At 37.6% G+C, this 14,127-nt stretch overlaps 1 protein-coding gene across 7 annotated transcripts in view; it reads right to left on the bottom strand.

Annotated features, from left to right (window-relative positions):
• The window catches only part of Ppp1r9a (protein phosphatase 1 regulatory subunit 9A), a 282,060-nt gene that overhangs the window by 78,108 nt on the left and 189,825 nt on the right, over positions 1–14,127 (bottom strand). For 5 of the 7 annotated variants that reach the window (XM_055612688.1, XM_055612689.1, XM_055612693.1 and 2 more), the window contains exon 7: positions 9,647–9,712. The exons of the other annotated variants lie outside the window; for them this stretch is intronic. In XM_055612688.1, coding sequence (XP_055468663.1) covers positions 9,647–9,712 — 66 coding nt within the window. The remainder of the gene's footprint in view (positions 1–9,646; positions 9,713–14,127) is intronic. 7 annotated transcript variants of the gene reach the window in all.

The following is a 14,127-nucleotide window of genomic DNA, read 5'->3' as shown; positions in this document are numbered from 1 at the left end:
ACAATGGAATGTGTGGACTGAGACGAGAATTCCTCTTTTCTCTCCTGGTTACTGGCGTGCTCTTTTCAATCATTTTTCAGCTCCTGTAGAATATCATGCCAGGAGCTGTATACAGATTCCCTACTACTCTGTCTACTCATTTGCTCTGCTCTCTAACTTAAGCAAGCTAGTAACATCCATCTCTCTTAAGGCATTTGAAAAGGTTGTCTCATTGCACTGTTCTTTCGTATGTATTTTAACAACTGCTTAACAATGTCATTGATCTTCATTAACAATGTCTTTGGATTTTCATTAGAACTGGACTGATTATGCAAATCAACTTAGAGAAAGCTACTCAATACAGCTACTGAACCATTCAACCTATGGATAAAATTTCTTTGCCTTACATACACTGTTTATCATGTTTCAATAAAAATATTTTCTCCCTTTGAGGGTCTTCCGTACTTTTTATATCACATTATATCTAATAATGTGATATTTTAAAACTTACAACTTTCTCCCTGTTTGTAGACTCTCAAATACATGTTATATTTTAATACTATGTATATAGAAAACTTGCTAAAACCTTGTATTATTTTGAAGAATGAGTACTTCTCAAGTTTCTAAGTAGATAGTCTCATCTGGGAATGAGATCTCATCTCATCTCTTTTCCAATTTATTTCTCTTCTTTTTGCTTTCTAGCACTGTCAAGTATTAAAAACTGGTCAAATTTGAAAAGTTAAACTACACAGCATTCTTGACTACACCCAACCAGGATATGTAACCTTCAATATACTTTGTCAAGTACAATTCGATAACATTCTGCCTCGGTGTCTTTTGCCTAACTTTAATTTGATTTTAGGTTTTATTTCTCATCATTAGGTTTTGTGACCAAAGTTGCAACTAGTAGGTGCACACGTCTCACACTCTCAACCCTTAACTACATTTCTGACTTGGAAACTGTTGAACTGTCATTCTCGTCTCTACAGACAGAGCGTCTGTGGAATGAGGTTACTTGGTGATGATTTACCTCATCTTCCTCTCCTTTCTTTCTCCTTATTTGCTTATACATCCCACACCCTTTCCTCACCTTTCTCTCTCTGCTTCCCTTGTTGCTGTTCACTATGTGGAGTGTTGTTTTCCTATGAGTGTCACACTTTGGAACTGTAAACTCATATTTCTCAAAACATTAATCTTTAGGCTTCAGTAGAAGTGAACATATCCAAGAAAAGATGTGCTTGTATTTCTTGTGAAACTCAGTACCTATTTAAGCTGCCATGATGATATTTCTTATAGTAAATGGTTTTTTACCCTTACTACTTAGCAATAAGCTATGATATCAGTGATCTTCCATGTGGTGGTAGATTTATTTCTATCTACAGAAATAGTAGCCCACAGCGTTCCTGCTTTATGATGGATCTCCAATTAGCCATTTAATTTAGAGTAGAAATAGCATTTGTCTAGAATAACTCAAACCAATGCCAACGAGAATATCATCAGAATAACTATGCCTCAAAGAGAAATGTGATGGTAAAATGAATGAATGAGGCTAGACAGAAACAAATACTTTGGAGTTATTTCATTCGAATGACCTCCTAGGACTGACCACATTAACCTACAGTGTGAGCAAGCAGGCTGAACGGTGCTTCTGGCCATAGAAATAGCCTGCAATGTGATCAGATGAGAATGCTTTCTTATCAAACTGTTAGCTTAAATATTTTAAAAATGGATACATTTTTATCATATTCAAATTGTTCCCTGTGGAAGATGATTTCATAATGGTGCTATAATAAAAATATTAAATTAGATATTTCAGATCTATTCATCTCTCTTTTATGTTAATCTTATCTGTATAAGATAGCCATTTAAATCCCTTCAGAATCAGAAACACCAGAGTTGTAGCATCAATATCAACTTCAAAGGACTGCAGCACTTTGGCAGGCAGGCACATGGCTGCCATGTAGAGGCCTGCACATGAGTCCTTGCTAGGGTGACCACCCATTTTTTATTGCTCATGAAAATTCATCTCTCTAACTGAAGGCTAGTTCTAACTTAAACACATTTCAAAGTAGAAGGCAGCCATCCATGCAGTACAGGACTTGACAGTGTTTACGTGAATTTGACTATTGTGTTTCCACTGCAGGCATGTTTAAAGTAAGAAGTCATGCTAACCTGTGGTAGAGGGCAAAAGCTTACAGAAGTGCTAAGTCACAGTGTACCAAGGGGGAGTCTGACTGTGCCTCCAGTGTCTCCCTTAGCAACTCTCCTGTGTTGCTGTGTGCCATACTGATTCTTTTCTTGAATTCTACAGCAGTCTTCATCATACTTTTTAACTACAAGTAATCTACTCTCCTTTTTGTTTTATTTTCAAAAATAAGTTATATGGCTGGATGGTGGTGCTGCACCACCTTTAATCCCAGCACTTGGGAGACAGAAGTAGGCTGATCTCTGAGTTCAAGGCTAGCTAGGTCTATAGAGCAAGTTCCACAACAGCCTGGGCTACAGAGAGAAAGAAACGACAACAATAATTTACATACTAAATGCATTATTTAAGAGGTTCTTATGGAATGTATATGTGCATGTATGGATATAAGATCATGTGCACCTACAATCTCCCTCCAGAACCAGGGCACACATGCCCCTCCCAACTTCATGTCTTCTCTTTTGTAAAATCAATTCACTGAGCCCAAATTACTGCTGCCACCAGGAAATTGGGCAACCTACCAGAGAATACACTTCTGAAAAAAAAAAAAAAAAAGAAAAGAAAAAGAATCCTTCCTTCCCCAGAAGCCATCAACTGCCAATGGCTTCTCTGTTAACTACCATCCTTTTCATGATAAAAGTCATGGAGAGGCTAGAGATGGAAGGAAAGCATCTCATCAGAATAAAAGCTGCATATGACAAACCAGGGCCACCATAATGTCAAATAGAGAAAAACCTGAAGCAGTCTCACTAAGATCAGGACCAGGACAAGGGCATTCACTCTACCACTCTCATTTCATATAGTGTCTGGATAGAGAAGTCAGACAAGAGAAGGAAATGAAGAGGCTACAAAGAGAAAAAGAAGAAGTCAAAACATCCCTATGTGCAGACAATGTGATTCTACAAAAAGAGACTGTGAAGATTCTACCAGGAAGTCCCTAGAGATTACTACACTAATCTACAAAGCGGCAGATTATGATGGTAACATACCAAAATCAGTTATACCTTCCTACACACCAAAAACAAACACACTGGAAAAGGAATCAAGAAAATAATCCTTTTCACAATAGCCTTAAAAAGAAAAAAGAAAAAAAAAAACCCTTGGGATAAACCTAACCAAGGACATGAAATACCTATATAATGAAAACTTTAAAATATTGAAGAAATTGAAGACACTAGAAGACAGAAAGAACTCCCGTGTTCATGGATTGATAGGATTAATAGTATAAAAAATGGCCATCACACCAAAAAGCAATTTATGAATTCAGTTCCATTCCCATCAAAATTTCAATGCAATTCCTCACAAAAATTGAAAAAAAACTTCATACAGAACCACAAAGGATCCTAGATAGCCAAGACAATTACAAACAACTGTCAGAGGTATCATCTTTCCTAATTTTACGTATACTATAAGCCACAGGAATAAAAGCAATAACAACAAACGAAAACAGCATGGTATGGGCACAGAAACAGACCTAACAGCCACCTGATTTTCAAAAAAGATGCTAAAAATCCAAGCTGGAGAAAAGACAGAATCTTCAACAAATGGTTCTGGGAGGACTGGCTATCTACATGCAGAAGAGTGACACTGGATGCTTATCTCTCACCATAAAGAAAAAAAAAAAAATCAATGCCAAACCGATCAAAGAAAAACAGTACAATGTCTACATCGGGATATAGGTCAGGTAAGGGCTGAATAAGAAGTTAAGAAATGGGATCAAACATCAACAAGTCAGCCTTCAGGAAATTAAAAATCTTCTCTACCACAAAGGAAACCATTAACGGACTAAAGAGGCACCTACAGAATGGGGCCAAAAAGTTTTTTGTTTTCTATGTACCTGACAGAGGATTAATGTCTGTATTATAAGAATCCAAAAACCTAAACACCAAGAAAATAATGAATCCAACTTTTAAAATAGGCTATGGAAGTGAACAGAGAGTTCTCAAAAGAAGAAATGCCAACAGGTAAGAAATATTCTGTTTTGTTTGTTTGTTTGTTTGTTTGTTTTTAAGATGCACAGCTCTGATTATCCTGGAACCAGATAGAGCAGGCTGGCCGTGAACTCAGAGATTTACCTACCTCTGCCTCCCAAGTACTGGAACTAAGGAACTGCACTGCCATGGCCCACTAATAAGAAATATTTTTAGAAGTATACAACATCCTAAGCCATCAGGATAATGCTACTTTCCATTTTTACCATTACTTTTTTTCATATAATTTAACTCAGCTCAAGTTCTTGGTTTGGTCTAATCTCGCCAGGGCTGTGGTCATTCCTGTGAGAAGCAGAAATCAACTGACCATCGACTCCTGTTATTGATGAGATAATAAGCCAATGGAAGATGGTTACGGGCAAAAAATGTAGCGATGACCCCGGTGCCATTGGCTCATTAAAAACACAGGCCTCTGAGCTGAGCTTCTCCAAGAGCCCCAGAGGACTTGGTGAACAGAGGAAGCCTAAAGAGCCCTGGAAGGCAAACAAAATGAAGGAGACATGCAAGCACAACAAGACTCCACACAGTGAATGCTGGGCAAGGTAGACAAGACAGGACGAGTCAACCACAGTGCTCAGAATGTCCACCAGAAGGCAAGGTGTCTTCCCAGGGTAGGAGGTCTATTTCTCTCTGTGATTGAGCACTTTAGAGGCCTGTTGGTAAAAATTATGTTCAATTTATAAAATAAAATATTTTCAAAGTTGGAAACTGTCATTTACACTTGTCCTCTAGCCACCTCTTTTGGCACTTCAAGCTTTGTGGTTCTCAGGGTGGAACAGAATCACTCCACAGGCTGCTCTACAGACAGAGTCTATCCTTTCAGGGAAACGTAAGGGCCTAGAAAGCAGGCCCTTTTTTGTTGTTTTTGGATCCAGCCCCGAAATGACTAATACTATACTGTGGCAGTCAGTAAGAAAGTCATAATTAAAACACTTCCATTATATTTTTACAAACCACACAAAGACAATGAGGTACAAAAAGATGGCCACGCTGAGGCAAAGGCTCCTGTCCCAACTAATCTGTGGCCTTTTCGCCACCTGTGATCGGGGGCGTTGTGCACAGAGAATATTCCTGAAATTCACAGTGAGGTACAGGACAGTGTGCAGGGACGGCATGTTGAGAAGAATCTCATGATTCTGTGTTTCAAGGAAGGAGATCAGGAAAAATTTGAGGTTTACAAACAAAACAAAGAAGTTTAAGAGTTTTAAAGATCCAACAAATCGGAAAGGAAGAGGTCAAAGTGTCACTATTTGCAGATGATATGATAGTATACATGAGCGACCCCAAAGATTCAACCAGAGAACTTCTTCAGCTGATAAACACCTTCAGCAAAGTGGCAGGATACAAAATCAACTCAAAAAAATCAGAGGCCCTCTTGTATACCAAAGACAAAAAGGCTGAGAAAGAAATTAGGGAAACAACACCCTTCACAATAGCCACTAACAACATAAAGTACCTTGGTGTGACTCTAACCAAGCAAGTGAAAGACGTATTTGAGAAAAACTTCAAGTCTTTGAAGAAAGAAATTGAAGAAGATCTCAGAAGATGGAAAGATCTCCCGTGCTCATGGATTGGTAGGATTAACATTGTGAAAATGGCCATCCTGCCAAAAGCAATCTACAGATTCAATGCAATTCCCATCAAAATACCAACTCAATTCTTTACAGACCTTGAAAAAAAGATTCTCAGCTTCATATGGAGAAACAAAAAACCCAGAATCTCCAAAACGATCCTGTACAACAACAGATCATCTGGAGGTATCTCCATTCCCGATCTCAAGCTGTACTACAGGGCAACAGTAATAAAAACTGCATGGTATTGGCATAGAAACAGAAAGGAGGATCAATGGAATCGCATAGAAGACCCAGAAATAAACCCACACACCTACGAATTCTCAATATTTGACAAAGAAGCCAAATCCATTCAATGGAAAAAAGACAGCATCTTCAACAAATGGTGCTGGACCAACTGGATGTCTACATGCAGAAAAATGAAAATAGATCCATATCTATCACCCTGCACAAAACTAAAGTCCAAGTGGATCAAGGACCTCAACATAAAACCAGATACTCTAAATCAGCTGGAAAAAAAAGTGGGAAACAGCCTAGAATTCATTGGCACAGGAGACAACTTCCTGAACAGAACACCAACAGCACAGGCTCTAAGAGCAACAATCAATAAATGGGACCTCATGAAACTGAAAAGCTTCTGTAAAGCAAAAGACACTGTCATCAAAACAAATAGACAGCCTACAGATTGGGAAAGAATCTTCACCAACCCTTTATCTGACAGAGGGCTATCAAGTATATATAAAGAACTAAAGAAGCAGAAAAGCAACAAACCAAGTAATCTACTTAAAAAATGGGGAACAGAGCTAAACAGAGAATTCTCGAAAGAGGAACGTCGAATGGCAGAGAAACACTTAAAGAAATGCTCAACCTCATTAGCCATTAGGGAAATGCAAATCAAAACGACCCTGAGATATCACCTTACACCCATCAGAATGGCCAAGATGAAAAACTCAAGTGATAGCACATGCTGGAGAGGTTGTGGAGAAAAGGGAACCCTCCTCCATTGCTGGTGGGAATGTAAACTGGTTCAACCACTCTGGAAGTCAATCTGGCGCTTTCTCAGACAACTAGGAGTAGTGCTACCTCAAGACCCAGCTATACCACTCCTAGGTATATACCCAAAATTTGCTCAAGTACACAACAAGGACATTTGTTCAACCATGTTCATAGCAGCTTTATTTGTAATAGCCAGAACTTGGAAACAACCCAGATGTCCATCAACGGAGGAATGGATACAGAAACTGTGGTATTTTTACACAATGGAATACTACTCAGCAATCAAAAAGGAAGAAATCATGAAATTTGCAGGCAAGTGGTGGGATCTAGAAAAGATCATTCTGAGTGAAGTATCCCAGAAGGAGAAAGACAAACTTGGTATATACTCGCTTATATAGACCTACAAGACATGATAAACATAATGAAATCTACACACCTAAAGAAGATAATCAAGAAAGTGGACACAGGCGAAGGTGATTAATCCTCATTTAGAAAGACAAATGGGATGTGCATTGAACTTATGACAGGAGTCTATCACAAAAGGCATCTGAAAGACTCTACCTAGCAGTGTTTCAAAGCAGACACTAAGACTCATAACCAAACCCTCGGCAGAGTGCAGGGAATCATATGAAAGAAGGGAAGTTAGTATGATATGGAAAGGATAGGAGCTCCACAAGGACCAAATATATCTGGGCACAGGGTCTTTTCTGAGACTGACACTCAACCAAGGACCATCTATGGATATAACCTAGAACTTCTGCTCGGATGTGGCCTGTGGTAGCTCAGTAACCAAGTAGTTTTCCAAAGTAAGGGGAACACGGACTATTTCTAATAGGATCTCAAGGGCAGGCTGTTTGACCCCCACCCCAGGGGAGGAGCAGTCTGTTAGGCCACAGAGGAGGACTTTGCAGCCAGCCCTGAAGATACCTGATAAAACAGGGTCAGATGAAAGGGGAGGAGGTCCTCCCCTATCAGGGGACTTGGAAAGGGGCAGGGAGGAGACCAGGGAGGGAGTGTGGGGTTGGGGAGGGAATGAGGGAGCGGGATACAGCTGGGACACAGAGTTAACAAAATGTAACTAAAAAGAAAAATAAAATAAAAAAAAAAGGAAATAAAATATCACAAAATAAATTCTCTTAGCATGAAAAAAAAAAAAGTTTTAATCCATTTGAACAACCTTCATGGTATATAAGAATTCTTACTAAATTTAAAAATAATTAATATATTTATTGCTCTTCAAGTTGCTATTCCTTAATATTTTCAGCAAGTTGTTTCATTTATTAATGATTCCAGTAACATTTTATTTTTCAATAATGAGATATACTTTGATAACATATTATTCATTTTATTTTGTGAAAATGAATTAATTTTAAGATTTGGGTGAGTTTATAGCAAAACATTGAAAATGAAAGAGTTCTGATATGTCTTTGTAGATCTGTTTCTCTTATTGTCATCTTTCATAGGGCTGGGGAATTTGTTTCAAGTGATGTGCAAGCATTAAGTTTAAAGTAATACAAGTTGGGGAAGAAATTCTAGAACTGAATGCAAACATAATAAAGACACAGTATGGTTGAAACAACATGATAAAAAATAACACCAAGGATACAAAAAGCACAAGACATAATATTAGTTTATGTGTTTTTAAAATTACATATATTTATGTATGTGTACATATACAAAATACACATGCATATAATCATGTATTTATATATGTATCTATATAGACATATTTAAATTGGTACCAAATGACGTAATCATAGAATAATAGATACATGTGGGGTAGCTTATAATATTAAAAAATGATTACTGACAACTATTTTCATTGTTGTTTTTTTCAGAGAAAGAAGTTCTAATTCTCCCTGTATCCTATTATCCACTGTGTTATATCCTATTTTGTCACTTGTTAACGGTAATTTCAGGACATAAGATGCAATTAGAAAAGAAAATGCATGGTTAAACAAGAATGTGTACACTAAGATAGTGATACAACAAATTGGAATGTGCAATGAAGATAGAGAATAATCACAAAATTAGATTCTGTTTAAGAATATGATATCATTTTATGTATAGTTTGAACAGACATATGCCAAAGTTTTTCTACTTAGTTGTAAATGACATCAGACTAAACATTGAGATGTGTGGCATGTAAGTTAAGGAGACAGTTATGGAAAAGCTCTAAGGTGAGCAAAAATGATATAGATGATTTCTTTTTCAAAAGGTTTGTAATCATGTCTGCAATGAAAGACTTAATTGTTTTTAAAAGTCTGACATTTGTTCTTATAAAAATTTATTTAATTTAAAAAAAAAAAATAAAGATCCAACAAAATTGTAGCCTTTGGAGCACTTTGAGATGTCAGGCTTCTCTCCTCATCATCACCTCACTGACCTCTGAACCACACATGATTTCTATTGGAAGCTCCACTGTTGTTAGAGCTAGTTAAAATTCAAAGCCTGTTTTGGCCTGTCTACCCTGTATGTTCGTCCAAACACATAATGGAAAATTAAGAACTTAGCATTAGAAGTTTCTTTTCTTAAAAAGCAATTGTATTTCAGCAGAAAATAAATTGCTATGTACACTGAATTATAGAAATATTATACAGCCCTATTACTGAGTTTCTTTGTGGCGTTTTTCCCCTTTAATTTGAATCATAAAACATTTAAAAGGTTAGAGGTTAAATATGCCCATGGTTAAATACTAGGAAGTGAGATGACCTTTTGGACCCATATATATAGTGAAAGTTACATTTTTAAAACCATTATTTTCAGACTATTATTTAATACACAAAACACACAGCTCCAGAAGTGCTTTTCAGGGAATAGGAAGTGAATAGGACATGTAGAATATTTAATTTCACACACTGAGCAAGAGGGCACAGATAAGCAGAGTTCTCTGCCAAAAAACAAACCTTAAGGAAACGGTTGTTATTGTTATTGCAGTTGCCAGACATTCCTTGTAATTCAGCCACAGTGTTCTAAAATGTTGACAGAAACAATTAAAGAAGGTTTCCTCCCAACCCCAAGACAGCAGGATAGAAAAACACAGAGGTTTGAGTGTGCTGGCTGGACCACACACTTCTCAGTACCAAGGAGAGTCTGCTGAACCTCCACATTAAGCTCCCAGATCACAGACACAGGGTTATGTCTCTTTGTATTGTTATATTCACAGCATTAAAAGGCTAGTCTTAAATAATGCTGGCTCTTGCTCACCCAGGACACGCTGTTTCCAACCAGGAACAACAAACAGCTCAAGTCAAAATCAATGTGAGTCCTATGTTTTCCACACACACAAAAAATTACTTTTGTAAACCGTTTTTAATACTTATGCAGCCACAGTTTTCATTATACCTTGGCTTCCAATTGTTACATGTTAACAGTAGCAGAAAGAACCCAAATATTCCTTTGGGTAGCTGCTTTAAATTGTATACAATACATTAAAAGATTCTACAAGACAAAGTGTCACAGTATTATAATGATATTAATTTCTAGTAACAAAAACAAACGATAAAAGAAAAGAATTGAGTTGTATCTTAAGAGAGAGATTTTTGAAGTAATGATTAATTATGGTATAATCTGTTGCCTAAAGAGAAATTGAAATGTCATTTGTGATAAAAGGCTTTACAATGTAATAAATACTCCATTATCAAAGGATCCTAAAGGAAGTAAAATAATCATATAATGTCAAAAGTACTTGTAAATTGACTCCTTTTAACTTCAGTGTGATCACACTGATTTTCTGAACCAAAGAGATGCAGTTGCAGTTAATACAGTAGTTTCCAGCCTGAGCACAAAGCACTCTAATCTGTGTAATGTTTTTTTAGTTAGAAAGAAAGCCAAAAATACAAACACCCTGCAAAAAAATAAATAACAGGGTAGAACCTAGCCACTACTGGCTGAACACTGACAGTTACAGATTATAAAGCTATTAAATTCTACTTCAAAAATGTACCATACAGGCAGAGTTTCATGGCATAGTGTTTACTGAGGGTTTTACTGGATCTTCCATGGTTACCTTTCAAATTGATGAAGAGAGGAGAAGAAGAGAAGAGAAGAGAAGAGAAGAGAAGAGAAGAGAAGAGAAGAGAAGAGAAGAGAAAGAGAAGACAGATTCAACGAGTACAGTCATGCTCTTAAACCCAGAAATGGCGATCACTCTTTGCAGAGGTGCATGCATGTGAGCCTTTCAGCCTTCAGATTTCCATCTCCTGCTCTTTGGGGAATCCCCTCCTAGTCTTTGGACTCCAGGCAGGGACACTTTACTTGTGCTTTTTCAGATTAGAATGGTTAACAGAGAGTTCACAGAAACAGGAATGCAAATTCAACACAATTGGCTGTTTGCTTTTTGGAAACTCTTCTAGTTAAAATATTTGGAGAAAAGCAGAAGCAGCAGAAATTTAAATAGTTTGAGGATTATCTATACATTTCAAATTCTATTAGAGCATGACTTATAATTTCCTAGAGCATTACAGCAGATGAACGGAGGCGTAAGTAATACACGACAATCTCTCCCTTCACAAAGGGCCAGTGTCCTTTAACAACTGCAGGAAATATTTCTCACATCCAGATGTTTCCTGTACAGCCAATTCAAGCAACCTGTCAACGTGATGTGCTTGCTCCAAGTTAAAATGAACCCTGGATAATTTGATCAAAACCAGAAGCGCTGCACCATTCTGTGGGCAAGGCTCATCTCAGTGCTCACTTGGGAAGGAGCTACTTGAACTTAGTTGTTTTGTATGCAATCAGAGGGTTTCCTGGCTGTGTCAAGGCAAGGTCACAGGAGCAAATAAAATGATTCTAAATTTGAAATCACAAGATGATTCTGTGAATTACAAGAGAAGTGAAAAGCCAAGCAAGTGACTGTCCATGATCAGGGCCTGTCCTAACAAAGATAGGCAAATCAATAAACTTCTCAATTATATATGAAATTAAATCAATTATTCAAGGCCCATCTATCTATTGGATATCCAATATCCAATATTGGTCCTTCTCATTTCCTTTACATCTCGGTGATTTTACTTTTCATTAACATAGAAAAGAGAGTAAACAGAAAACAGAGATAACACTCCAACCCTCCAGCTTAATATTTAGTGTCATTAATTAAAAATCTGAATCAAGTGACAACACTGGAAGTTCCGACAGTGGAGTGAATCCTCATTGTGTGTGCAGCTTTCCTCTCTCCTGTGAACAGAAAACTAACGGCTGCCTCTGCCTGTGCCTGCTGTGGGAAGGCACTGTGGAACACCTAAGAAAGGAGAACACTGGGAGGAAAACAAAGGAAGCTCTGACTTCAGGGAAGGCAGTGTTGCTTGCGGCAACACAGTAGCAAGCTTCTGAGTTAGGACTCAAAAAGGAGGAGAACATTCAACTCAATCCCTTTTGTAAAACATTTCTGTATCAATTAATCTTCTCTTTAGACTCTATGTAGATGATACTTACGCATTGCTGCCTATAGTAAAGCAAGTTTCCAAGTATTCAGTGTCCCTATTATTAGAAATACAAAACAAAGGCTCCCAGAACTGAAGAACTACAAGAAACGCCATCACTCAAAACAAGAATCCTCTTAACATCTTTTGTTGTCCAGTTATTCTGTATCTGAATAGAGACAGAGCCAGGAGGGGTGTCCCCTGTACTCCATTCAAAATCAGCACAGTGCATTGTAGTGCTCAGACTTTGGGGCCAGGGAAAGAGCGCCAAGCTACCACTAGCTCAACAGCTAGGAAAAATAAAACAAAACAAAAACCAAAAAACCTAGCAGACTTGTAGGGGGAAAGTATCTCTCCAATGCTTTAAAGGTTCAGTGAGACTTGCTCCTAGAAAAACACACAATCCAATTTTTGCTCACTCCTCTTTCCCTAAAAATATCTGCTCAATTGGCAATGAACTCTTATTTGCTTTCCTCAAACAATCAAATAAAAACCTGCCCACCAAGTAGAAACTTGGTATGATATTATATTTCTAAGTTAAATGTTCATCAGATTCCTTAATTTACTCAAATTATGAAATTAGAGAAAAATTACTTTCCTTCTCTCTTTTCCTTTTCCCTGCTTCCCATTCACCTCCCTTCTTCCTTATGTTTGCCTCTTACACACACACACACACACACACACACACACACACACACACACACACGAGAGAGAGAGAGAGAGAGAGAGAGAGAGAGAAAGAAAGACTGACAGAAAGAGAGAGAGACACTCTAGAGTTGAAACTTTTGGGGGCTAAATGTGATCAATCAATTCCTCAAAGCAACTGGAAAAAACATGACTATGAGGTATAAAGCTTTTACTTGAAGATGTTTAAAATGACTAGATTATCTTAGTGACACCTCCCTTACTTGTAAACTTATTCTCTTTAATTAAACACAGGGAGACAAAGCAAAACCAACACCTGATCAAGCTGACCTTGAACTCAAGCTCCTCAGGCCTTCCACCTGTGGCTCCCCAGGGCTGGCATTAACCCTGTGCTCCCACTAACAGCTCTGGACTGGATGCCTCATTTTCTAAGTGTGAAACATTGGCCATTATAAGGGGTTCTGATGTGACCTAACTTCTATATTTATATGCAAGGACACAGTGGAAAACAGCCTTAGGTGGGCATTGTCTTTTTCTAGCACTCGATGTCTCCACAGTCCCTAGACCATCAGAAACAAAACCTTTCTATCAGAGTAGAGGCAAAAATCTAAGCCTTCAAAAATGATCCTATAATCCTACAGAAGGCTTGCAGCCTGGATGCCTCTAATAAAAATAAGACACTAGAGTAGGGAATTGAAAACTAGGACAAATATCTGAGGAGATCTTCTGCTTAGTTTCAGACTAAACAGTTTTTACACGTGGTATTCCAGTACAATAAGAAAGTTCTTGCCAAATGTACTCCACAAGTGCACCATGAAAACAATTCCAAGAGACTTTTATTCATGGACAATCTTTCTAATATATTATTTGATGCCAAAATTAATTGATGCCAAGTATGGTGGCTCACACTTGCAATCCCAGAAGCAGGGAGGCTGAAGGAAAGGAGTTGCTATGAGTTCAAAGACAACCTGGGCCAGCTTGCACACAGAGAGAACCTGTCTCAAGAAACAAACAAAAACAGAAGAAAACAAATGTTAATTGATATGCCACCTGTAATTTTCTACTAGAACAAATGGAGAATGAGTCCTCAGTCATTATACCACAAACACATAAAAACTCAATATATATTTGGGTTAAAATATGTTAAATTAAATAAACATGGAAAGGACCTGAATGCCCACTCATTAATCTCTTTCTGTGTCCGAGATGAAAGCAAACCAGAGTCTGGATATATAATACATTCAGATGAGCAGAAGTTGAAGGTATGAAATCTTACTGTGCTTATATCAGCTGACATAAAGAATATTTATTTTATCTGGGCA

The sequence above is a fragment of the Psammomys obesus genome, unplaced genomic scaffold (genome assembly GCF_907164565.1).
Source record: "Psammomys obesus unplaced genomic scaffold, mPsaObe1.curated_primary_1811, whole genome shotgun sequence".
NCBI lineage: Eukaryota > Metazoa > Chordata > Mammalia > Rodentia > Muridae > Psammomys > Psammomys obesus.
Note: the sequence above shows the minus strand (reverse complement) of the source record. Positions and strands in the feature narration are given on the sequence as shown.